This window comes from Calidris pugnax, unplaced genomic scaffold, assembly GCF_001431845.1.
Source record: "Calidris pugnax isolate Ruff unplaced genomic scaffold, ASM143184v1 scaffold288, whole genome shotgun sequence".
Taxonomy (NCBI): domain Eukaryota; kingdom Metazoa; phylum Chordata; class Aves; order Charadriiformes; family Scolopacidae; genus Calidris; species Calidris pugnax.
Genome location: NW_015091190.1, coordinates 427,884 through 455,641, shown reverse-complemented (window position 1 = coordinate 455,641; position 27,758 = coordinate 427,884). Strand labels below are relative to the sequence as shown.

At 37.2% G+C, this 27,758-nt stretch overlaps 1 protein-coding gene across 1 annotated transcript in view; it reads left to right on the top strand.

Moving 5' to 3' along the window:
- The window catches only part of ARAP2 (ArfGAP with RhoGAP domain, ankyrin repeat and PH domain 2), a 186,929-nt gene extending 163,771 nt beyond the window's left edge, over nt 1–23,158 (top strand). The window contains exons 28-34 of the mRNA XM_014959527.1: nt 3,340–3,468; nt 9,448–9,587; nt 11,802–11,884; nt 13,258–13,293; nt 13,854–13,917; nt 19,540–19,671; nt 22,335–23,158. Coding sequence (XP_014815013.1) covers nt 3,340–3,468; nt 9,448–9,587; nt 11,802–11,884; nt 13,258–13,293; nt 13,854–13,917; nt 19,540–19,671; nt 22,335–22,688 — 938 coding nt within the window. The 3' untranslated portion in view covers nt 22,689–23,158. The remainder of the gene's footprint in view (nt 1–3,339; nt 3,469–9,447; nt 9,588–11,801; nt 11,885–13,257; nt 13,294–13,853; nt 13,918–19,539; nt 19,672–22,334) is intronic.
- Nucleotides 23,159–27,758: the final 4,600 nt, after the last annotated feature.

Here is a 27,758-nt window from a genome sequence, read left to right as displayed (position 1 = left end):
TGACCATGGCATATTGGCAAAATTAACTTTAAAGTGAGACCCTACAAGCCCTGTATAGGACAATAAATACTGGCAGGGGTTTAGAGCTTAACCCATTGAGTTGTTAACAAGAGTTAACAACACAAACCAGAAATGATACACCAGTGTTTTAAAACCAAAACAAACAAGCCAAAAGCAAACTAAATAAGGTCCGAATTCAGCCCCCGGCTCAAATCAGTAGAGGCTGTGTTGATGAAATGTTTGCTTTATGGAGCCTTTTCTGGAAGAATCTGTGCATCAGAGCAGGCGAACTGAATTAATGATGATGAAAAATAAAATTAATGCATCTAGCAAGAGGCACTTACTCAGGCTCCTGCGGTGCTATAGCTGAACGTAGCAGATTTTCAAAAAAGCTGAAACACAGAGAAAATGAAAGAGAAAAATAATCTGTGACACTAAAGAACTAAAAAATTCCTTGAGTATTTGCTGCTGCAAATTGATTTTACTGGCATCATTTAATGGACATCATTGAACATTACTTAATCTAAGGCGTTTGTAAGTAAATAGTGTAAGTAAATAGTGATTCTGACACGTCACGACAGAAACAAAATTCACTTATTTGCTTCAAACATACATTAATGGTCATGGTGTCTTTCTAATATAAATGAATTTTCTGCTTGTCTTCCCGCCATAGTGTAGTAGCTGCCCAATGCCTGGTGGTGGTCGGCTTGTTACACTCGAGTTTTATGAGTTATTTTACTTTTTAAGATAATACTGCCCTGAAAACGAACCCTGAGAAGGCAAGAAAATTAGAAACTTACATTTTCTAAAAAGTAATTTTCTCCTGATGGGTAATTTTTAAGGTGAAAATGACTAGTTTTGGATATTTACCGACATACGATGACCTAAGTAAAAGGGTAATTGCACGTCTGTGTTGACTGCTTGCTCTTCAAAATACTAAAATTGCAGTATTGAAAGTCAACTAAATTATTTGCATATAGAAAAGTTTAAATAATTGATAATTTAATCTAGCCTTATGCTGAACGTTCAATACCATATGCTTTTACAGAATAGGGTGTATATGTTTTTTTTTTTAGTAATTTGTGCTTGATGGATAGTTTGTAAATGAGGTGTGTTGCCAGTAAAATAGCTAATGCATTTCAGCACGATGATTTATGTACCGCGTAATCCATGATGACAGATGGTCTTGAATGTAACTATAAATAAAACAGTAGGTGTTTACTCCGGGAGTTCTGGTGTTCCAGGAAGATGTGGTGATTTGCCAGTGTTTCCTGCCTTTGAGTTGTAAAGTTCTTCTCCTTAAAATGGATTTTTCTCTCTTATTCGAAGGCAACAAGTCATTTTAACTTTATAACATCAGAGTCCACAGTTTCCCAAAAGTTGAGAAGAAATTTTAAAAGTTTGACCATTGAAAACAAAAAAATGGAGTTATAAAGTAGGGATTGAGGTGCTCTCTGCAGAATGGTATTTTTTGTAAAGCTGCTTTATTTTCATGTCTGAATAAAAAATATCTTTACATAAGTGGTATAGCAACTCTACAGGTAAGGTAGGTTTTTTGCATCCCAAAACAGCGGTAGTTTTTTTTGTCACTTGAGTGTGTTATTTGTGGCTACCGCTTCCTGAAGCTCTGGTGTTCAGGTGTTCAGGAAAATATGTTCTGCTGGAGTGTTGTGCCGGACAGTCCCAAAGCAGCTGTTGACATTTCATATTCGTCTGCTCTAGCAGAAATGAAAAATGAGGTTATGGCGACATACTTTTTCCCCTCAGTACTCAAGAGACGTGGAGCTAGACTGCCTGACTCAACATGACACGGGTGTGACTTTCCAGGAGCTGTACCCAGCTCTTCTCAAGGCCTGACCCACATAAATTGGTATCCAAATAAGAGCTCAGAACTTTTGGAAAAAAAAAAAAAATCTCTTTGGAGATGAAATGATAATTGGATCCACTGCTCAAAGTTGTAGCCCACAGAATCACAGAATTGTAGGGGTTGGAAGGGATGTCTGGTGATCATCTCGTCCAACCCCCTGCCAGAGCAGGTCCACTTAGAGCAGGTCCCACAGAAACATGTCCAGGAGGGTTTGGAATGTCTCCAGAGAAGGAGACTCCACCACCTCTCTGGGCAGCCTCTGCCAGGGCTCTGCCATCCTCATACCAAACAAGTTCCTCCTCATGTTCAGATGGAACTTCTTTGGTTCAAGTTTGTGCCTGTTACCTCTTGTCCTGAACAGAGCCAACAATAAGGTTTTTGTGCTTTCATGAATTATAGTAGGTGCTCCCTGCTGAGCACTTGAAAGCCTTCAGGGATGTGTGTGCAGAATAAGGATTAATTTAGAGGGTAACTGGATGATCTCCATCCACATTGGTGTTGCTTTCTGTGATACCTGAGGCTGTGTTGCAGTACATGCTGCACTTGGATTTCTGCTGGATCTGGGAATGCAGATTAAGGGATTATTTGCAAGATCTTTCCTACTTTCATTTGGTGTATGAACTGGTGTTTGTATGAAATACTGGCTGGATGTTCTTATCACTGCCAGTTTTCCATCCTGTGAGAGGGTCTCAGAGTTTCTCTGTGGATAGGATGATACCTATCCACAAATGCATGTTTGAGCAACAGAAGTGTTGAAGTGCACCCAAACAATCTATTCTATGCCTTCATCAACTGGTATTTTAATCTTGCTCTACTCTTTGTGTGCGGTTGGAATGTAAAAGAGCAAGTCTGGAAATTCCCCGACCACGGCAAGAGGGAGAAGACCTAGTAAGACCACATACTTTTCCCTCCTAGTAAAAGGAATTTAATAAAACTAAGAGTCTGTCTCAGACTGCTTTGATCATTAACAGACAATATAATCTGTATCAATTGGGGGTTTTTTCACTGTAACTGCTCCAAATTCTTTGGGTTTTGATTGCAGAGTGTTGGTAGTGCTGATGACCCATTTTTGGGCCTAGGCCAGCGAGGCCCAGTGTAGCTGCAGGTCTCCGCTCAGTTTGATCATATTTAGGTGTTCCCTGTGTCTTCCTAACTTTTGTATTTAGTTTCAAAGCAGTGTTTTAGTGTCTTTATAGGAGAAAATATTCATAACTCAATACAAAAGAGTCATTGAACGTTTGACTGCTGCATGTTTAATTTGATATTCCTTACCTGTGCAGGCCCTGCCGGCAGAATTGTTGCTGCAGAAAGTCAATGAAGTACTTAATTGTCTTATTTCGAAAGCAGTGTTTTTGTTCTGCAGCTCCAAGTGAATGAGACAGCGTTGTGTATAGGAACATGTGACTTCATACATTGGTGTGTGTTTTTTTTAATTTCAGCATATTTATTTGTTTTCCTCTGGTGTTTTTCAGAACGTCCCCTGCATTATACAGAGAATGTGCTAGAACGAGTTCTTCACTGGAGTTCACTACCCGAGCCTGGCACTGCATATCTGATAATAAAGAGATTTCTAACAGCAGACATGATAAAACTCTACAGTGGTATGTATCTTTTTAAAACTTAGAGATTCCATGTGGGGACATGAGGATGGCAATTATTTTATAGCTGTTTCATTTGGGCAAAATGTCCCAGAGCGTCTAAATTACTACTACTACATAAAAGTTACTGATTTACTGGGGGTTGGGCTGACTTCCTTTTAAGACACAAACATTATGGGTATTCTTGTTTTTACAATCATATAATGATTACATTAAAGCATATATTTTGTGCATAATTATGTAATTATTTTATATTATAATAATAATTCCTATTTTATGACCTGATGGCTCCACACTACAAAGCTAATTAGAATCACATAGTCAAGCAACTGAATGACTTGGAAAGATTGGGCCTTTAAAAAGGAAGAGGAATTTACATCTGACACTTGAGAGGAAACACAGGTCAGATATATAGTGGAAAAATCTGATTTATGTGCTGCCCAGTGCTATTTTGTTGGGTTTTTTTTACATAATACCTGGATTTAAGTCTCCCATATAATAATACGTAGTATTTGCTTTGAGGGAAGCAGGAGCTTAGAAGGTAAATGCGCCCCAAAATCAGTATCCTGTTTTCAGGCAGATGGAATCCTGTGTCTGTCACTGTCCAACACGCAATGGTGACACAGGATGCTTGGTTTAACACCCATCTGATTTTATGTAGTCACTTATTCGGTTTTGTCATCTTTTCTTTTCCTCTCTTCCCCATATACAGAGGTATTCATATTTTATTTTTTATTTATTTTTTTCAGGGTTAGGTTGGTGGTTGGAGTAGGTGATCTTAAAGATCTGTTCCAACCTAGACAGTTCTATGATTCTATGATTAATCTCTCCATCTACGCATCTTTTCTGTCTTGATTTCCAGAAGTAAAAGTTAGACTATTATGCTTATTCTTCTGAAAGTAATAACCTTCTCTCCTCGTCCTTTATTCCTGTAAAAGCGTATTCCACAAATATGAACCAGCTTGAACAAATGTGCTATTCGTGACTTTTAGGTTTGGGCTTCACCTTCTCTAAACGTGTCGTAGCAGATACTGAATAGAGAGAAATGCCCTACTTCATTAAAAGCTTGATATATGAAATCCCATCACCTCCCTCAGTGTGTGTTGAGGTATAATAAGAGAAGGAAATGGGTCACAAGGACTGCGCGAACCACTGCTCTGAGAAACGCATGAGGATTAGAGGAATGTCAATTTATAAAATATAGCACTATTTAAAGGGGAGATCTGCCATTTACTCTCCTCCTCCTCTTCTAATTTCTACATCCATTTGTTGTCCTAACCCATCGCAGTAATTGTTTGTGTCAATTCTATTCAGTTTGACCTTAGTCTAAACACACTGACTTTTGACTGAATGTTTACATTTCCTGATGTGTGTGTGAGAATAATTAAAACACTATTTATTAAGTTATATTGGTTTTCTTAGTGCCTTGAAGGGAAAAAATCTCTGCCATACTGCAGACTTACAGTATTGATCTCTGCAAACTACATGACAGTAATCTTTTATTGAGAGTGCAATTGCCATTTTAAGGAAGTCTTATATGGTGAACATAGTTTAATTTCTAAAACTTTACCTTTTCTAAATGGACCTTGTTAATAACAAAATAATGTTTAAAATAAACACAGTTCTGTGGTAATTTAATCTTGTTAGAGTTTTTGAGTCCACTTTTAGGTAAATGTACTCTGAAACATTGGCAATACTGAGAAGCAAGTTCAGTAGCTTTAATAAAATATTATATTAATATATACAGTGTTTTATATATTCTGTGTGGGCAAAGATGCACAGAAGATCTGCACCATTCACCCACATCTTGCACTTGCAGGAATCTACAGGTTTATTGTCTCTATTTCTAATCTTGGATCTCTGCACTTTGTTAAAACAAGCAAACAGCGATTTCAGGACAAAAAAATATATGGGTTTTTTAGATAAATATTGTTCTTTCATCACTAGGTAGTGTCAGAGCGAGAAAAATTGCACTTGCAGGAATCTACAGGTTTATTGTTTCTATTTCTAATTTTGGATCTCTGCACTTTGTTAAAACAAGCGAGCAGTGATTTCAGGACAAAAATATATGGGTTTTTTAGATGAATATTGTGCTTTCATCACTATGTAGTGTCAGAGTGAGAAAAGACACAGGATGAGGTCATTGGGGAAGGGATGCTCCCAGTGCCTAGAGGAGGAGCAGCTGTGGTTGCACTGGGGCTTTCCATCTCAAAGGGCACAAGAAATAACCGCTGGCTTGAAGAAAGACAGGAAGACCTTCACCTTTTCAGTCTTTTATGCTCTTTCTCTGGATAATTCCTCCTCGCTGGGCAATAGGGCTGAGGCCAGATATGCAACCACTGCTATTGGAAGTATTTCTGTGGAATAATGGATTCAGCCCCTACAAATGGACAACTGGGTGGATGGATGTCCTCCTCCTCTGCAGTAAAATCAATAGTGCTGTGGCCATGTTATGTATACTATGTTTATAATTGAATTCCTTGAATTTCCCTTGGTTCTCTGATTGATGTTAGAATCTTACAGGCTAAATTACGATATTCCTGACCTTGTTTTCTGCTAATGTTACCTCAGAGCTTTGTGTCGTCAGCACTTTTCTGCTTTTTCTTCCAGATACTTTAATGATATTTGAAATAATTTGGTTCCATGGTGAGCCTAAAGGAACAGCTCTCTTAGCCCCATTTCATCTTGGCAACTTATCATTGTCTCTCCTGTCAGTGCAACTTTTCCCATGTTCCTCATACATAGTACATTCTCCTTTTTGATAAGTATTCCACTTGTTCTCACTTTGTCTATTTTAAACTAATTTCTCATGTTGTGCAATATGGAACCTCGCATTGAAGTCTAGATGTGTATTTTCTCTTGTGTAGAAATCAACTTTCCTTTTCATGAGAAAAAAGTGTGGGTTTTTTTGTGTTGATATGTTTCAGTAAATACGTGGTGAGTTTTTCCACTTTTCTCCAGATTTTCACTTATTCTCTCTTGAGAAGGTATTTCATGCTTTTCATGCTTCTTGCAGGAGCATTCTTTCAAGTGCTGTTCAGAAGGGCAAGGTGTGCGTTATATTTTGGTATAAGAGATACTCAGTGCAGCTTAGTTGTAATTCAAGACCCTTTTTCCTCTCCTTACCTGAAAATTTCCCACATTAAAGTTTTATTTGTTAGAAAAATAGGAGAGAATAGCTTCTCTGTAAAGTGTGTGTATGTAGGTCCTTGAAATTTTACCAGTAAAGAGTGGTGTAATTTTGAGTGGGAAGTATTGATTCCTGAGAACAGGGGCTATTATTCAGAGATATTTGAAATGCAAACTTCGAAACCATAGGTGGCTCAATCCTGAATGGATGGAGTTGCAAAATTCTAGAAAGTTTTGCACATTTTGTAATGTTTGCATCTGAAAAATCATTCTGATTAGGACACATCCCAATTACTTTAGATTTGCTTTTTGAAATACCGGCTTCTAATGAATGGAGAATATCATCAATTTAGAGGATTATTATTTTTCCTCCTTCAGGCTTTTCTAAGATCTTTGTAAGTCTCAAGAGTTTTATAGATTTGCTGTGGTGGGAATGCTGTGAAGTTTAGTATGATTTTTTTTGTCGAGAGCTATGTGCAGGCATCTAAAATCTTCAGATTTGGTACAGATGTGGAAGCATCCTGCTGATCTCATTTGGTATGGTTAAAAAAAAATAAATCTTGTGATTGTCTGGATAAGGAATCATATTCTATTTTGAACATGAAATAAATATTCTTATTGACACAGAGGGAATATGTTAGCCCCCTTTTTTAACCCTGTGTATATATTTGCACTTATACCTGAGGCAATCCAACTAACTTCTGATTTTAATTGTTGACAAGTATTGATTCTGGCTTTAGACTCTATCTTATACTCTAATGAAAATACTGGGAAATATTCTTTTGAGATTTTCCTTTCATGTCTAGCATGCTGATTACAATGTAGTTGGTTTTAGTTGATGAAATCAGAGTAGTTTGTTATCTTTTTAATTTCCATTATGTTTTTAAATGTTTTTCATAACTTCAGCTTGTGCTAAGATATGAGGGAATTAGATTCACAATTTTTAATTATCATCTTATTGCAAATACTTCTCCTCTATTTGCAAGAAATTGATTTTGCAAATAATTTGCATAATTGGACATTGGAGACTGGATTTCACTCATACTTTTTTTGTGCATGCAAAACCATGCATCTGATCCACTAATATGTTTTCCTCTACTAAAAGGCTGTGGGTCTTCCTAAATAGTTTGTAAAATAGCCTTCTACAGGTTCTTTAAAAGAACAAATAAATAATTTTGATTAGTACACGTTAGAGCAAATGTCACTTCCAAAGCATGGGTATTTGTGTAATCAGCTGTCGCTCTGCAATGCTGCTCTTCACAAATAAAAAAAAAATGCAAACAGTGAAACTTGGTCTTTTCTATATCCTTGTCTTTTCTGACCAAATGAAAATGTATTTTGTGTTACTTTTTATTCTTGATTTATTTTTAAAAAATTATTCTTATTTTTCAAGATTATATTGTGTGCTGCTGCTTAATAATAGAGGTTTGATATCAGATACTCAAATCCTAAGTGGAATTATAATTAAAAAAGCCACTAGAAGTAGTTGGGTGAGGATGCTATTTTCTATACACCACAGTTTCGTTGAAATTTATCTTATTTATATCTTGAAATTTATGTATTATAAAAATGGGTGGTATCATTCTGGGACTCCTAAGCAAGTTTATTCAATATTTCCTAAATAAGTGAATGACTTAAAGGAAATGTCTACATTTAGCAAAGAAAGAAAATAGATTGTGCTTCCAGCACTAATTACCCCCAGGAGAAAAGCATATTTCAGAATTCTGCTGAATTCTGTCCTCTTTCATAAAGACTTCGTAAGGTGCAAGTAGGAATTACTTCTGTTCTTTTATTGTCCCTTACTTTGTTAAAGTGCTTTGGTTTGAGTTTATATGCGTGAGTCATATCACCGTGGTAATTACTGTAATTAGTGGTCAGAAGTTTTTGCTATTTCAAAGTGGACATGCTGGGAAAAGCTACTGAATTAGTCTAAAAAAAAATAATATATATATATAGGGCAGAATAGGAAACCAAAAACATCTAGAAGTTGTGGTGCAGTAGTTTATATGTACTTTCCAAACTTTTCTGTATTACTTTATTTACTTTATTTAGGATTTTAAATTGCTGGAACATACTGAAAAATCTATTCTCTAACATTGAAAACCTTCAATGGTTCTGGTATTTATTTTTTTTTTAAATAAAAACTTTTTCAATACAAAGTTTAAATGCTTTATAAAGCTGATGACAAAGTTGTGTTTTGGGGGTTTTTTTGTGCGGATATGGTTTTTGGTTTTTTATTAATTTTAACAAATAAATGTGTGTTTCTGTGTGTATTTTGACTCAAACAGAAAAATGTAGACAGACTCATGACAAAATTAGATCTTTATGGAAAATGTTTGCTTCTCTGAAGCACAGAGATTAAAAGTATCCATGTCATATTTTTGGATTTAGCTGCACATTCTGTTCTGAAATGATTCTTTTAATTAAAAGTGGGTTGGATTCTTTCCATGTTATCTTGGAAGTGAAATAGAGAAGATGTTTTTCCCTTAGTAATTAAAATGACAGTGGTGTTAATATTTAAGAATACCTTTCTTATTAATACATAATATATTTTAATAAATAATATGTAATTAAATGCAACATATAATTACACATATAATCGATTTTATTATTTTTTTATATATGAACTAATAACAAATCAGTGGAATGGTAATTTTAGTCTTTAGATAAACACTAATATTAGGCGCACTTAAAAAATAGCAGCTTTCTATTTTTTTATATATGAACTAATAACAAATCAGTGGAATGGTAATTTTAGTCTTTAGATAAACACTAATATTAGGCGCACTTAAAAAATAGCAGCTTTCTGTGTTGTAAAATCTAACAAAATGCTTTTTTTTCTTTTCTTAATAGAGAAAAATGAGAAAGGCAGCGTGAAAGCGGGCAATCTGAAGTACAAAGAGGAACCATCAAAACTACTGTCTGGAAACAAATTTCAAGAGCGTTATTTTGTGTTACGGGAAGGAAACTTGCTCCTTTACAAAGATATGAAGGTACAGCAGACAAATTCTTCACCAAGCGTTCTTTTTTTGTATGTAAAAGAGAAGAAATGCAAATAGATCAACATTTTCTATATTAAATGGCAACTTCTGGAGTCTGGGGTTGAAGTATAAGATTTTTATCTTACTATTTCGCAGACACTTTAGTGAAGGAGCTTGTCTCTGTGGGAATTTTGCATTAGTATAAGCTTTAAAAGATAAAAATAAGCCAATGTTTTGAAGGGCATACTTAATAGCATGGTGGGTTCACTCTGAAATATTTCACGGTAGTTTTCTTTAAAGAGTGTTTTTGGGTGTATGCAGCTTGTATTAAAGTATGCAACTATTATACATTGTGAACTATGGTTTTATTTTAGTTTTGATAATTTCTGGTTTGGGAAAAAACTTGTTTATCTCAAAGTTTAAAGTGCTTTTATTTTTGCTAGCTGCTAGTTTTGCTCATCCAGCAAGTATAGCTGTGCACTTGCTGACCTTCATAAAGTACTTTTTTTTTTTTTTTAAAGAGAGATCCATTGCTCAAGTAAGCTAATGCAAAAGAAATATTGTGTGTTCTTGTGATACTGTGGATATAATCTTAATTAGACTGACCCCAGAATGTCAAAAAGAGTGTCTCATAATTTAGTGCTAAAACTCAAATTGGCACATATGTGAGCATAAATTAATATGCCCATAAAACCTTAATTAGTATCTTGGAAAGAGTTTATGATAGGGGTTATTGTACTACTTTGCAACCTGCTTTTTTAAGCCATTCTGATTTATAAAACTTATAATTCATAACTCAGATGGAGTTTTGAACAGTGTTGCTTTTAAATGGCCTTACATTTGTTTTTAGAAAAAGCAAATGGAAACACCATTCTGACAAAATGGTGTATATCGGGGGTTTTTTTGAGATATTCATCTGCCACAAATAATCTTGGTTTAATTTTAGTCATTTTTAGTAGGAAACCTTGACATTGCAGATGGAAAATTGTATTTAATAAGACTGGGGGTTCCAATTAATTTATAAATTCTCATGAGCAGCAAATTAAGTTTCTATATGCAGGTGGAGATACATTCTGTTAAGTATTTCTAATGTTCAGGAGCAATTATCAAAAAAAGTGAAAAGTTTCCATGATCACGTATGTTAAATTAAAACATTGTGATAATTGGCTGAAACAGCTTCACTTTCATGTACTGTTGTTCAAAGATAAGCTCACACACAGACAAATGGCTTCCTTAAGCTATGTTTTTGTGAGAAGTAAGCTCTTGTTTAACTAAATGGTATGTTTTGTGGGGTTTTATTTTTTCCATCCTGGCAGTGCTGTTGCTCTGAGTGGGAAGTTGCACAAGGAGATCAAATATAAAACTGTTGTGTCGTTTTTTGTTTTCTTAAATGTTTGTGCTGTCTCAGATTCAGTCTCTCCCCCACGCTCTTTCAATCTCACTGTTAGACATTGAAAACTGTAGAGGGGGAAATTGAGAATCCAGGACAGTAAACACTATGGAGTAGCTTTATGTACTGGGATTATAAGATTTGTTAAGTGTTTGGGTTGTGGGTTTTTTTTCTGAATAGAAAATTAAAACACTTGGCCTATTGAAGAGGTGTTATTGTGCTGTGTAGTATAATACTGTACAGGAGAATTTTATTATTTCCTTTCATCACTTCATCCTTGAGGCACGTTGAGTTCTCATACTTGGTGTGGGTATATGTCTGTTGTAGATTGGCTGAAGGTAGTTTGTTCAAGAAGGAACAAGGAAGGAAGTAATCTCAGATCACAGAATCACAGAATGATGTGGGGTTGGAAGGGACCTCTGGAGATCATCTCCTCCAACCCCCTGCCACAGCAGGGTCACCCACAGCAGGGCCCACAGGAACGTGTCCAGGAGGGTTTGGAATGTCTCCAGAGAAGGAGACTCCACCACCTCTCTGGGCAGCCTCTGCCAGGGCTCTGCCACCCTCACACCAAACAAGTTCTTCCTCATGTTGAGATAGAATTTCCAAGTTCCAGTTTCATGACTTCACGTGGACCTCAAGTTCTTAATTAGTCTGCTTCCAGGAATAGTGATTGCCACATTTTGTTAATGGGAAATAAAGAGAAAAAGTGTAAAGATCTGTTAAAAAAGAGGGGTGCAGCCCATGAAAGAAGCCTAACTGTGAAGACAGTCAGGTGACATTTTCTATTTTGCACATTCACTCTACACTAATTAAAATCTTTTTTTTTTTTGCAGGCTAGCAAACCTGAAAAAGTGTTGCCTGTCAATTCCCTGAAGGTTTATCTTGGAGTGAAAAAGAAAATGAAGCCGCCAACAAAGTAAGAGCAGAAAAGAAAATAAGTTAAACACTGTGTAGCTTGTAGTATCGTCAAGAAAGGGGAACATAAAACATTGTGGAACAAGGAGAAGTCAAGAAGCCAATTGAAGTATGCTGAATTAAATTACCCTCTATAATATTATTTGTTCTGTTTCTGTCTCTGGTTTTGTGTTCCATATTAACTCTTCTGTGCTAGGAAATTACTTTATTGATTGGCTTTTCTTAATCTGAAGTGTATTATCTCTTGTGGATATGTTGGCTCCTACCTCACTTAGTTTTGTGGTGTGTGTCCTGCATTTCATTGGTGGGCACACCACCTATGCACCCAGGAAAAAAAGAGAAAAGAGAAAACCACCTAGTCATGGCCTTCAGTGACAGTCCTGTTGTTCAGTGGAGGATTTTCCTTTTTTCAGGATCCTTGTTATTTTGATGTTCCTTCTTGTAGCCCTTTACAGACATCAGTGACTATGTCTCTGGAAAAGAGCAGCAAAAAAAGATGCCTTCTTTTTTCCTCAGATGTTTCGAGTAGTTGTTGGGTCAAAGCTTTGAGACACTAGGACACTGTACATAGGATCCTATCCCAAGGCTCTTCTAAGTTGGCTGTAGCCTTTAAACAGATCTGCTTGAACTTTTCCTTTACAGCTGGCACATCAAAACACCCCCAAAAGATCTGTAGATTTGAAAGCGTAGTTCTGTTAGAGAAAAAGTTGGTGGTTTGGGTTGTTTGGGGTTTTTTTGAGTTAAGTGCAGAATGAGTAGGAGATTAGTCCAAAATAGGAATTAAAAGATTATGTAAATGAGTCTTTGAAGGTAGGCTCTTTCCTGGGGGTTTATTTTCAGTCTGCTTTCAAAAGCAGACTTTGCAAAATCTCTTCTGGATCTCCAGGAGTGTCTGTGTTTCTTTGACCTCAGAGGTTTCGTTGTGCACCTACTCCCTTTCTTTTTTTCCTTTTTCAGCAGTTTTTAAATCTCTGCAGACTTGTGTGATTCCTTCTGTTTATAGTGTGAGCGTTACCTCTCTTCTCTCTGAGACTTCCACAAAGCAGTGGACTCTTTGTTGGGCACCAGTTTGACTTCCAGCAGCTTTTATAAAGTACAATCAAAATGAGAGAATGAGTTAGACATCATCTGCAGGGCTTGGCCATAACCCTTTGTCCAGAACAGAATATTTGTTACCTATGAATCAACTGTGAGAAAATGAGCAAAATCTATCATCAAACCCACAATTTCATTCTAGATTGGCAGTACACAATTAGGGTTTGTAATTATTATTTTTTTTCCCCACATAAAAACACAATGGATCACTCCACTTTGAGGAATATGTCCCTGTCTTGAGCTTCTAGAACTAATTTTTGAAAATTTTATTTGTTTCAGCTGGGGACTTGCGGTATTTTCTGAAAAGCACCAGTGGTAGGTAAACGCGAAACACGTGATTGGTTTAACTTCTGTGTTTAAAATTTGTTGAAATGTTCGTTCTCAAAAGAAGAATGTTTGACCACTAATGCACGTTATTTTGCTTGAATGCTGACTTTTTGCTGTGTTTTTCTCAAATAACTAAACAGTCATAATTCATATGTTTTGGTAATTTTTTGTGGTTAAGTGTTTGTCTCCCTTCTGTGGCCATAAAACAAATGATTTTCATAAATTTAGAATGAGTTAAACCTATGCAGATGCTTTAAATGAAGCACATGCATTGTCTTCAAAGTAGGGCCCAGTGATAATTTGAAGCATTTATATATCCCTTTCTTTTTATGGGTCTGTTAATAATAAATATAGACAGCATTCATAAATGAATGTAAGCACAGCTTGAAGTTATTTAGAAGCCTGTTCTTTAATATCTGTTAATAATAAATATAGACAGCATTCATTCAAATGAACGTTAACACAGCTTGAAGTTATTTAGAAGCCTATTCTTTAATATGTTTAACTGTGACAGGAGTTTTTCTTGTTAATTATATATTGTGCTCTAGGTATATATGTTGCGATGGACAAGATGCGCAGATGGAGTGGATGATCAGCATTTTTACTGCACAGGTACTAATCTGATCAAAGAAATGTGACTTTTACTGCTGTTACAAAAATCCCCTTAAACAATGATGTGTGTATGTTACAGATATGTTACAGATAAAGTTGTGGAGCCATTAAAGTTTCTGGATTGCTCAATGTAGTAAAACTGCAAAAAGATGCATCTTAGTCTATGAAAATATTATTTATAATGTCATTTTCTTATGAAAGCCAAGTGCTTTGAGAGAAAGGGAAAAGAATGTTACATTCTGGCATCATTATTTTTTTCTTTCTGTGCTGTAGAGAAGCTGGTTAAAGAAAGACAACTCATTTCCTTTGCAGTAATAAACCTCTTTGGGGTGAAATTCTGGCCAAAAGGTGTGTCTGCGTGCCACAATACCTGAGTGCTGTTTCTCTGCCCACTACTTTGGACACTGCACGCAAAGTAGTCATAAAAGAAGGTTGTCCTCTTTAAAACCATGGTGGTGTGACCTAGCCCTGTTGAAGAGCTGTGCCAATACAGCTCCATGGCTTTCATATGGTTCCTTCTAGAGAAACAGTGTGATATGATCTGGAGAAGTGGTCTGTACGGTGGGTGGTAGCAAGTAGCTCCTTTTCAAACTGTCAGTCTGTCACAACTGGAGCTTTAAAACCATGGTGGTGTGACCTAGCCCTCTTGAAGAGCTGTGCCAATACGGCTCCAAGGCTTTCATATGGTTCCTTCTAGAGAAACTGGTGTGATATGGTCTGGACAAGTGGTCTGTACAGTGGGAGGTCCTTTTCAAACTTTCAGTCTGTCACAACTGGAGTCCCCCAGGGATCAATATTGGGCCCAACATGGTCCCTCAGGGATCAATATTGGGCCCAACATGGTTGAATATCTTCATAAATGATCTGGATGATGGGATCCAACTGTACCCTGCTGAAGTTTGGGGATGACACCAAACGGAATGGTGAAGTGGACACTTGGGAAAGGAGAGCCACCCTGCAGGAAGACCTGGATGGGCTGGAAGAGTGGGATAACAAGAACTTTAGGAAGTTCAACAAGGACAAGTGTTAAGGTCTTGCACCTGGGAAAACATAACCCAGGAGTGTAGCAGAGGCTGGGATCTACCTGGCTGGAGAGCAGCTCTGTGGAAAGGGACCTGGGGGTCCTGGTTGACACCAAGCTCCATCTGAGTGAAGAGTGTGCTGCTGCAGCAAAGAAAGCCCACAGGATGCTGTGTTGCCTCAACAAGGGCACCGCCAGCAGAGACAAAGAAGTCATTATCCCACTCTGCTCAGCACCAGTCAGGCCACACCTTGAATACCTTGTTCACTTTTGGTCCCTGCTATCCAAAAAAGTTATGGCCAGCCTGGAGAGGGTCCAGAGAAGGGCCACCAAGATGATCTAAGGATGGGGAAGCTGCCATAGGCTAAGAGAATTGGGTTTGTTTGGCCTTGAGAAAAGAAGGCTCAGGGGAGACCTTATCACCGTGTACCAGTATTTCAAGGGTGGCTACAAAGAAGATGTAGACTCCCTTTTTACAAGGAGTCATGTGGAAAAGACCAGGGGTAACGAGTACAAGTTGCTGCTGGGGAGATTCCAACTGGACACAAAAAGAAAATTTTTCCCAATGAGAACAATCAGCCATTGGAATAATCTCCTCAGGGAAGTGGTGGATTCCCAACATTGGACACTTTTAAGATTCAGTGGGACAGGATGCTGGGCCATGTCATCTAGACTGTGCTTTTGCCAAAGAAGGTTGGATGAGGTGGTCGTCGAGATCCCTTCCAACCTGGCATTCTGTGATTCAATACAGACATATTTCTCTGGTATCCAGGTTATCTTAATTAACACTGACAATTCATTGTGTTGGGTAGGCGTTATCCTAAATTAAGTAATCTAGTAGGGAGCAGAAGATTGAAAGGAGGTTGTACCTTTGAGTGCCACATAACACATCCTCGCAAATGAAATTTAATATTTACATAGGAGGAAGTGGGAGTAAGAGTGATGGGAAGAATTCAACCTGACAGGAGACTGGAACACAGTTTAAGGTTTTAAAAGGATTTTGTATTTGTGTCAGATTTTTCTGGTCTTTCCCGTGATGTTCAAGGAACTTTGGGGAATATCACAGTGAATAAACATCACTAGATTTATGATTACCTGGGAACTTGATGTATTACATAAAGCAGACCAGGCACAAGATATATTCTTCATGCAATATATATACTTCTTGGAGGCTTTCTAAAACAGAATCTGACCTTCATAGATGCTAGAAGTATAATGCATGCCTTGTAAGTAAGACTTCCAAATTTTTGTCTTCTTTTCAGCTCCCTTAACTGAAGTAACTATTGTAGTTTCTATGGAAACGGCCGCTGGTCCTGGCATACATCTCGTGGGCATAACCTAAGTGGTGTCACAACAAATAGGCTCAGAGCTTATTGATACAGGCTACTTAGAAATAACTCATAGGAGCTTGGTAACTGCTGAAGTCCTTTTGACGTAAAATCAAAAGAAGGGCAGTCTATTAGGATTCTGATCAGGTAGCGTGGTGTGGAGAACCTTCCTCTGACAGTATGGAGAAAAAAGTGAGAGAGACTGCTTCATGTTCAGGATATTTTTTCTAAGAAAAACCAGTAAATAATTTCATATGCATTTTTAAAAAATAACTACTACGAAATAATACTATTAACTTTTTAAAACTTCATTCCAATGAACGAACAGTACAATAAATTAACAGTACTGATGAGCTGCATTGAGAGGGTTTTTTGGTTTGCTTTTTGGTATTGGTTTGGGTTTTTTTTGTGGAGTTTTTTGTGTGTTTTTTTTTTTTAATCAACATTCTGGACATCAGTATATTTGTCAGTCTTTGAATTACATCAGATACAGATTTGCTGTATTGTTCTTATTGCTATCTATTTCTTTAAATACAATTTACAGCTCACGTTGCTGAAGCTTGTTATAAGATCTCCAAACGTTTTGTATCATGCAGCAACAGACAATTATTATCACATTAATCCATTTCCAAACCAGAAAACTGTAAATGTTAACTGGGGTTATTTCTAGTTAGAATTTTTAAAGATAGCTTGTCTTTTACCTTATCTACTATCACAGTATTTGAACACCTTTGTGTTAGAGAGCCTGCAGGCAGCACATATGATTTGTCAGTGGAATAGCTTAGATTACAAATTGAAAAATACTGTAAAACAGGTTTTGAACTGTTAAAGATGTTGACATCTAATGATCCAGTGCAATTAGGAGGGAAATAAATCTACATTACTGTGCTCCTCAGTGCTTGAGCAGAATAAGACTTTATTGGTAATTAATATAAGTAAAATAGTTGTGCTATTCATATCTTTTATTTTTTTCTCCTGTTTTTTGTTAATAGTGCAGAGAATATAAATAGCAAAGGGTAGGTACCACTGTCATCTAGTAACAGGAGCACTTTTGGTGCAGAAAGTCAAGTTATCCTCAAGGTTATTAATCTCCTACTTTAAGCTGATAAATACTAAGAGACTCTGAAGGACCATTGTTTCTTCCAGTTCTCTGTAAAATCATCCTGAAAAGTATGGCTGAAACACGATTGTTGAAGTCTGTAATAGTTTTATACAAAATCACTTAATAGCATACAGTGGGAAGTAATTAATTGATATGAAGATGGAGACGATGATATACTTGCAGTTCCATTGCCTTTGATCAACTAGAGAGAGGCACATTATATTACCATGAGGTGCAGTTGAGCAGATAGGTCAAAACTATGAATAAATACATTTATTATGTGGCCTAATGTGTTGCTAGTATTTCTGATGTACTTTCCTAGAGTTCTATTTTAAGAAATGTTAGAGACACGGAAGGGAAATCAGGCTGCTGCCCTGGCAGGAATGGTTTCCTTACGCTTGCTGAGAATTAAGGGAGGCAGTTTCCTCCAGAAGTTTACTTAAAGTTTCTCAGTCACTTTCTGAATTGCACCTATTTCTCGTATCTTGGTCCACAATAAACTGATTTTTGGTTGGCAAGACCTGCTCTTTCACGTAATACCTTCTCATGGTTTCATTGGAAGAAAATGTTCTTCATGCTCGCTGGGGAGAACTCTTCCAGCAGACTTTTACATCACCCTGGATGGCACCACCTGTGAGAATTTTTTACTCCATAAAGATGTGAATCTATCAAATACTTTTTCTAAATTTCGCATTGGGGTTTCTGATTTCTTGACTGCTATTCCAACTCAATAATCAATGATTCTGATGGCTTTTTAATAGTAATACTGTTTGTACATCTGCAAGTATGATCACAGCTCCACAACTGGATTTTTGGATACACAGTCCTGAAGAAAGTTCTTACTTTGAGGATTTGGGAGATTGAATACCATTATAAAAAACATAAAGGATGCTGAAGATCCTGACACCTGTGAAAAGAAATATATTAAAGATTTGGACAGTGTCACAGAATTGTTTAGGTTGGAAGGGATCTCTGGGGATCATCTTTAGATGATCTTTAAGGTCCCTTCCAACCTAGAAGATTCTGTCATCTAGACTACACAACCTCCAGTTGTTCAAGTGTTTAACGACTTCCACAGTAAAAAAGGATATTTTTTCTTCTAGAGTTGAGTTTCTTCTAAAGTTGTCTCCTGTTTATTATAACTGATGCTTTGGATTGGTATTTTGCTAATATTTACATGGAGCTCAGCTCTCATTAGGGTCCCTTTGCACTTCTGACTTGCCAGTTTCCCATGGAGCTGTGCTGATTGAGCTTCGTGCGCTCCTTTCCAAGCTTTAGAAACTCTTCTTCTGCAGGCCTTGTACATCCTCTTTGATTCACAGAATGTCATGTCGAAGCTTTTCCAGGAAAACGCTCTAACACTACCTTGTCTTCAGAGCTATCTTTCTGGTTAATATTATGATTAATATCGCCAGAGGACTCTATGAGCTTCGAGCACGAGTCCTCAAATTTCTACACGTGAAATTCTATGTGATCTGTTAGGAAAGTTCATTATAGACCTCTTACAGAAGGAGGTTTTAACATTTTATTTTAAATACTCAATTTATACTTTTTTCTTCCCCTCTCTTCCCATCTCTCCTCCCCAAAACTGACCTGTTTCAGTAAAGCTAAGGCAAAGACTACTATTGAAGCCAAATCTGTTTATTTTTGTAGACTGTGTTTTTGTTTGGAGCATTCAGAATGTCACGGCATTTCCTTTTGGATGAAACATGTTGTTATTGCAGGTTAAGCAATGGTTTTCTCCTAAATTATTAATACAAATTTTGAAATGCTTGTTTGCAAATTGGGGTAATTTTATTTCAGTAAAATTTGTTGGGACTCCTGAAAGCCTGTGGAATTTTGAAACTGCTAATCAAGTAAATGTGTGTGTCTTGTTTGATGGTCTTTTCTCTTCTTAGAAGATAATTGAAAGAATAATAGGGAGGGAAGATGTTTTATACATGAAAATTGTTTAGAGACATTTTTGGTTCTGTTTGGTCAATATTGTGAAGCACTTACAAAATATTAAGATAATTTTAAGCACCATAGTGTTTTTCCCCCTATCCCATGAGAGGAGGGTGTGGTGTTGCGCAGTAGATAGCTTTTTTTCCCAAGAGAGTTTTACATACTAAAGAATATTGTGGTTTTATGAAATTCTGCACCAAAAGATAAGGAATAATTTTGTTCTTCAGCATGCAGATATATGGCCACCTGCTGGAAAGGCAAGAAAACAGTCCATAACTAAAAGTCCAAAGGTTGGAGGTTTACCACTAATTCCCATTCAACAGGAGAAGAACACTTGTAAAATCAGAGAAAGCACAGAGGTAAGTGGCATTTAAACTTGTTGTAGAACTTCTAACCATGATGCTGTACTTTTGAATAGTCCAGTAATAATGAACTCTCTAGAACTGGATAAATATAAAATGTAGACGCTGTAATTGCCAATGTCCTTTTTGTTGTTTTGTCATTAAAGGAACAGTTAGGATAATTTAACGTAAAATAACATTGTGACCTGAACTTGTATCACCTCTTGGCTGTTCAGTAAATCAATAATGGATTTTTATTTGTGTTTGGGGGTTTTTTTTGAGTAATGACCGTTCATGAGAAGCAAATAGGACTTTTACCTGGAAATATAATGCACATTATTACAGTTTTATTTTAATGAGGTCCTTGAAAACTGTCCTGCGTGCGTATTCTACCATATCTTTTCTTCTGTCTAAAATAACTCTGCTGTTTTAGTTGGGTCTGTGAATGTCATGCAGAAAGCTCAGATGGAACTAACTGTGATGCATTTAAGTAGTAAGATTATTTGTCTCAATGAAGAACACGAGGGCTCAGTGACAGCTCTTTGCAGAGACTGAGCTGTGTTGCTACATTATGTGCAGTAGCAATGTGTCTCAGCCTTATCGTACCAGCTTGAGATGAGTTTCTGGTGTCCACATAGAGATATTGATGCCTGTGGGGAGGACTTTGTTTGCCTTACTTCCAGCTGGGAAGAAGCAGTGGTGGTGGAGGCACTGTCCTGCTTAGGAAAAATAGTGGTAACTAATGTAAATGCAGCAAGACAGCTTGTTCCTTTGGCTCTATGCAGTATTATTTCTTGCTTGTTTTAGAATCATACAATCATAGAATGGTTTGGGTTGGAAGGGACCTTAAAGACCATCCATTCCCACCCCTTCCCTGGGCAGGGACACTTCCCACCAGACCAGGTTGCTCCAAGCCCCATCCAACCTGGCCTTGAACCCCTCCAGGGATGGCAGTAGAATTTAGAGTCTACAGGCGAGCTAAAATCTGCTCCATAGCACCGATATGCTTCATTATTACTGAGTAGTTTTCATTTTTGGTGAAGGCAAGTAGGAATTCCAGCTTTCTTAATGCTAAAAGTGATACCAATAAAATAACCCCTTAATCTGCTCTTTAAAAAAGTGTGATTTGTATCATCCAAATGTTCGTTTCTTTTATTATTGAACAGATGCTGGCTCAGGTGAAATTTCAGGAGGCTGCACAAATTTGGACTTTGTTTTATAGCATAGATCTCTTCAGTGTAAACTCATTTAGCATTTACCATTTTTCTTCCTACACAAAGCAACTAATTTGCTGCATCAACACTCATTTTTTCGTAATAAGATTATCTTTGCTGTCCTCATGGAGAAAGAAATGTCACTTTAAAACTTACAAGGCACATCAGAATGGTAGAGGTATTTATGGTAGTGTGTCTGCTCAGCTGCTGTGGCAATAAGCAGATCATGCCTTTTGTGGAAGACCCACAGAGTTCTTAGAAAAAAAATGAGGTCTTGGAATTCTTCTTTCATGTTTGATGTCTTTGTTGACTTCTAGGAGATACTGAAAGCTGAGAGAGACTTTGGTTCTTTCTGTCTTTCCCATGTGGCACTTGAGATACTGAAAGCTGAGAGAGACTTTGGTTTTCTGTCTTTCCCACATGGCACTTTAGTTTGGCTGGATTTTTATGGAGTTGTTGTTCCGTAGTGTATGAGCAAGGATGTCTCATGGAATCTTGATACCTCATATATGTTAAAGCAAACATGAAAAAATAGTCAAACACTAGAGAGGAGATAGTTTAGATACTTCTACATGAGTGTTCTACTTAGGAGCGTAGTGTGGAATGGTTCTGGAGCATGTGAACTTGGATTCCTTTCAGGTGAAACCGAAGTTGAAGATGTTCTTCAGGAGCATGTCTAATGCTCTGCAGCCAAATACAGGCTTCCTGCCAGTAGGAGAAAGCTAAAGCTAATCTGAAGTGTATTTTTTTAAAAAAACAACAAAAAATAGGCAACAGCCCTGAAATAGTGTTAGTGTAGATGTCAGGTTCTCAGCACTTTCACCATACAGATCTGCTCTTCATGAGCTACACCAGCTCATTTAAATGTTACATTGCCATCGGTTTGTTGTTTTATCTGAGTTCCCAGTTTGTTACTTCAAATTGCTACCCAAAATTTGAAAAGGCAGATGGACTTTATAATTTATCAGGTAGTGCTGAACAGCTGCTGAAAATTTCTGTGTCATCATGTAACATTATCTTGTGTACATTCCTGCAGCTCCGTCATTAAGTTATCAAAATTGCAAAATTCTTGGTTATATTGATTCAATTTAAGGATTCTGAGTTTTTTAGGAGTACATGGGTGTGCTGTAAAACAAAATTTAGTCTCCTGTGGTAGAAGGAAAAGTCAAATTGTGAATATATGAAAATGAATGTCTTCATTGTCACGGTGCGTTTAATTAAAAGATTTATGTAATTTTCAGAAGTATCACTAATTGAGAAAATATACTTAATAAAAATGCTTACTAAATGATAATAGCGCAAATTGTGGGAATTTAAAACTATTAACTGTGCTGTCTCAGCTCTTGAGTAAAATTGATTTTTCTTTTAAACTGTTACGCGAAACTAATGAGCAAAAATTGCCACCTAAATATTATCGAACTTTGCATTAATGTGAGCGTTCTTATTTCTTTTTGCTTGTTTGCTCAGAATATAGAGCTGCAGTCTGGGAACCCCAAGTTCAGTGAGCGTCAGGAAAATTACTTTCTGGAAGAAAGGAAAAACTTGAAAGAAAGAGCCTCTCTCGTGGCACAGTGTTTGGAACGGAAGGAGGATAAAGCACGAAATCATGCGAAAACGCATCGGAGCTTGATCTCCGTTGGGGATGCAGGTGCAGGACTGAGCGACCTCCACCAGAGACCACATAAAGCACTGAAGAAAAATAAGAACAAAACAAACAAAACTACTTCGGAATCGGATAACAAATTGCCATCAAATGTGATTCAGGAACTAAGTACAGTGCTGCAAAAGAACAGGGCGCTTCATGACGAAACCTCCAGCTGATTTCCTGACTCTGAAGTTTTACAGATGTATATATGTATGTGTGTGTGTGTTTTTTGGGCAAAAAGTAGTCTTTTTTTGATGTGAGTGGTGTGTACAGTGCAGAGGAAATATGATTTGTTTATATGCAGCTGTTGCTTTTGTATATGCCTGTGCCACATGTTATAATTTAAGATTGAACTGAGAGAACCAATTATGTAAAAATCCTGAAATTCGGAAGTTTTCCTGTGCCGTGCAATGACACCAGGGTTTTGTCTGTTATTTTTTTGTTGGAGATTTTATTTGATATAATAATTCTAAGCACTATCAAAAGCTTTTGCTCTGTTTATGTTGTTATCTTGTAAGTACCGGAGAGATATTTTTGGAAGGGAGAGAAGATTTACACTGAAATTCATACCGTTGGCCTGCAATATTTTTAATTACCTAACACTATAAAAATTAGTTACTTCTGCTTTTTGCATGGTGGTTGTTTTGTTTTTAATTTAAGAATATAATAGATTTTTATTCTGACAGAGCAGGATGTGAAAGGTTCAAAAGGGAGAGGACTGGAGTAGATAAGACAGTGTATTAGTTCTTGTATCTTAGAACGGTGTCTGTATGATGTATTTCTGATCATGACACCTGAGCAATGAGAGAGAATAGTGAGGTTGGCAAAAAGAAGTCTTCAGAGCAACATCCAATTTAAAAGGGTGCAGTAATTGGACGAGTAGTATCATCTCTTCTTCTTAAAATTGTTATCTTTTTTTTTTATTGTCATCATCTTTTTGAATTAAAAAATTTTGAAGTAATTTGACGAACAGATCTTGGTTAGCTCAGGGTGACAAAGGAAGACTTTTGTTATCCCTGTTTGGGTAGAGCTTGCTTGGTCCTGACAAAGTTGCTAGCATCCCATGGAATATTTAATATTCCCATGAGAAATTAATTTCCTTAAGGAAAAAAAAATGGTTCCCCCACTGACTTATCTACCAGAAGGGTACAAACTCCATTAAGAAGGGAGATAAACCCCTCCCTCTACCATGAGGTGAACAGATCTGTTTGCAGGGACTGGGAAATGCTTGTTTTATGATTTCTTCCGCAGTTTCTGAAGACACATGATGCTACTTTGTTTTTTAAGCTCCGAGTTCCTCAAATTTAAAAATCAGAATCTGGCTTTAGCTCAAAACTGGTGTGAGCAATGAAATTATTGTGTTCTTTTCAGTTGTTTTGTAGATCTCACTTCTGCTTACCCTTGGGGTTACCTCCTTCCTCTCTCATGGGGTCTCCCGGTTTTCCCCCTCTCCTGTAACAGCTGGATGGGCCAAAGGCACCTCTGTTTCCAGGTGTTACAGATGTTGTCTGGTCAAGCAGCAGGACAGAGGGAACAAAGAGCTAACGAGCTCACACTGCACTTTCGGGGAGGCATTAATGAGGGCATCTGCTTGGTTTTGCTGCTTTTGGGGCCTGGTTGGCCGCTCTGCCACCAATTTTCTACAGTGTTTTAAGAACTTACTGATGCCTTTACCGTTTCTCAAGTTGGATTGGAATTGGCCCGACCTCTCAGGGTAGAAGAGAGAAATTTAAACTATTTATTGGAAATTCTTTTAAATAGTCTCCCAATTCCTTAAAATTTCAGAGGAAGCATTCAATTGAATCGGTATCAATGACATTTGGTTTTTATGAACAGATATTTCTGAGGATGCTTTCTGTTGCTCCTGCATTTCTTCCCACAGAGGAGCAGTAAGCTCACTTATCCCCTCTTCTATTTTTGGTAGTCACAGGTGCTGTAACATTTCTCACATCATTTACTTCTATTCTTGATTGCATTGAGCAGCTTAATTGGAAAAATAATTTGTTTGATTGAAGAAATTAGACAAATGACTCAAATAACATATCTGGCAACTCTGCTAGGGAAGCACAGGGAAAATGAGAATAAACTCAGATATTTTATAGTGGTTTGTACTTATTCTTCTGGAATGTAGCACTGACAAAGCAGGTTTTGTCTTTCAGACTTTGCACTTGCCACATTTGACCAGTTGTTAAATCTGAAAGGAGCTTGTAGATTTTAAATTTCCCAGTGCACTATTGACTGTTTTGCTACTTTTAATTTGTAATTGAGCCTCTTCTCATCATTGAGGCCCTGGCTCAAGAAAGCATATAAGCCTGAACTTAAATTGTATTGACTAAAGCCAGTGCTTAATGTTAATAAGCACATTATTGAATGCTGTTTTGAATCGGGGCCTAATGCCATCAGGAGAAATTCTTTTACTTTCTGTCTGAGGCCGGAGCTGAAAGTACTGTTTACAGTTGTACTTTTATTTGCAAATATTTTTTTCAGTATTGAGTTATGGTTGCTGCATTGTTTATCTTTTTATTGGGATCTTAAAAGTGACATTCACCTCACTGCTGAAAGCCTCATGCATCATTTAAGCCCCTACACTAATGGAATAAATGGAGCAATGGAAGGATTTTGTGCATTGAAGTGAATATGTCCGTGAAGAAAATGTTTTGTGTATTTTTATTGGGTCTAAGGACTACAGAAACATTTGTTCTAGTTCAGAAGCGTCTCGCAGACAAAGTATCTGTAGGGCTGCTGTTAAAAGGCCCTAAAAATAAAGAAATAAAAAAAAACAAAGATGTTTACTAAATTCTATTTAAATTTGGGTTTGTATGTGTATATACAGAAATACTCAGGCTATATATGTGTATACAGTCCTGTAGATATCCACAGAGATACACTGAACGGTGACAGTGTTAAACCAAGGAAAATTTAGTTGGGAAAGTAGAAATTAAATCTGCAATTAATTATTTCAAATAGGTGTCAAAGCTTTGGACCAATCGTTGGACATATCATCGTTGCACTACACATTTCAGACTGATTTAAGACCTGCAGAATAAATGTGTTTTGTTGCAATACCTTAATGGCTGCTGATGTTGTATTGTTCCTGTGCCATGTTGTGGAATGTTAAAGAAAGTGTAATTTTCAGAGAATAAATGCTAATTATTTGAATAAATGCTATTTCTCTAAAATAGGTGATGGATTTTTTTATTATTTTTTTTTACAGAAAAAAAAATTATCAATAGAAATGTGGGGTTTTGTTAAGAAAAGAAAGATTTTTATATGCCCTCCTGTATGAAAGCTGTTGAATAACCTGGTGTTTCCTTTCTGATCTGCAAAATGAAGTTAAACGAGACACAGGTGTTTGATGGGTGGGGGCTTATAGTAGTGGGAAGACCAGGCTTGAAGACTCAGTAAATCTCAGGTTCATCATTACTCTGTTAGACTTCTGCAACCATCACAGGTGTGAAGCTGATGTCTAAGAGTTGTTCATACTAATTGTTTTAACAGAATCCCTGTATTATGTTTGTGTAGCTTTTTCACTGTTTTTTAGGATGGGGGAGGGAAACAACCCAAAAGCTGAAGAAAAATACAAGGTGGGATCTCTTTGGGTTTGTTTTATTTTTCCTTTTATTGAGATGAATATTGACTGCTATTATAGATTTTTTTCCTTTGAAACAGATCTTCTTCTGAGTTGCTATTTTGGGGCTACTGGTTCAAAAGAGTTCACTCTCACGTATGGGGATAGTTTTGGGTGTTCTGTGGGGACAACTTTATCAGAGGGTAAAATTTCTGGGATTTTTATCTCACTGCTCTGGTTCTTCTCTCCCCTGTTGGCAGCGCTGGCACAGTTTGTGTTCCTACCTGTGCAGCCAGGTTACAACCAGCTCCACGTCTCAAGTTCCAGATTAAGGAGCTTCCACGCTCTGCTGGGGATGGTGGTGGTGCCTGCAGGAGTCAGGAGGTAAGATCTCACTGGTTGAGGTGCCTTTGTTATAAGCCTGCCCTGTCTTATCACCTTCTTGATCTTTAAATCACTCTTTTTCCAGTGTTTCAGCGGGAGAGAATCAGTTATCAGACTGTTGCTGGCATCTGAATTAGAATAACTTCAGTTGTGCCCAATTCCAAATGGAAACTGACTTTTTTTATTTATTTATTTTTTTTTAAAGTACTGACACAAGTCCTTATTTTAGCATCCACTAAAAAATACATTCAATTTGGGCTACTTTAGGCAAATCTGCAGTTTCAATAAGTTCCATTTTGAAACCGTGTATGTGGGGTGGAAACAGATTACCTTGGTGGTTGGATGTAACGTATTGCAAGATTAATTGTTTGGAAGAAAAGATGTACTAACTCTCAAACGTGAGCCTATTGCAGTGATGTAAGTCTGGGAAGACTCAGAATGGTTGGCTGTGGGTTATACAGTATTCCTGCTTCTGACCCACCCAAAATATTCTCTGTGTGGCCAAAAAAAACCAGAAGGATTTGTCGAATTTGGTCAGTTTTGAAGCTAGGCTCTCTGTAAAAAGGGAGAGGAAGACTTGCAAAGTTTTCTCCATGGTTCATGCCAGATTTGGATATTCTGCTGCTTTACTTGCAACTGCACTGTGAATGGGATCCTCCTGCAGCTCGGTTAAGGGGAAAAACAGTCCTGTTTTAATTTTTAAAACTTAACCACTGTCTAGTTGTCTTTGTTGAAATTTCTTCGAGAATATTCCTGTTGCGCTTTGCTTCTTGTGTTTTACTAGAAAATCCTGGCAATCTGTGGGATTGAAGAGGAAGAAAGATGTGGCTGGTGATGCTACACTTGCGGTAGGCAATTGCGTTTTCCCAGATAACTGTACTCTTGGACTGCAGCTCAGGTTCTTTGGGTGCTTTACTACTTGCGTAATAGACATGACCTTACTTGAGCCCTTCCCACTTTTTGTTCTAGACCATATTCTGTGTTGAAGACTCTGGAACATCTTAATCTTGAGGTTGTCTTCCATACGCACACCCATTCTGCGCATTGGCTTGATGTGGTTTTGCTCTGACTATCATAGAATCATTCAGGTTGGAAGAGACCCTTGGGATCATCAAGTCCAACCATCTACCCTACTCTACAAAGTCCTCCCCTACACCATATCCCTCAGTACCGCGTCTAAACGTCCCTTAAACACATCCAGGGATGGGGACTCCACCACCTCCCTGGCCTTGGTTTGCCAATGGGAGGTGCACTATGGTCAAGCCCATTCTATCAAGAATATTGTTCTATCTTG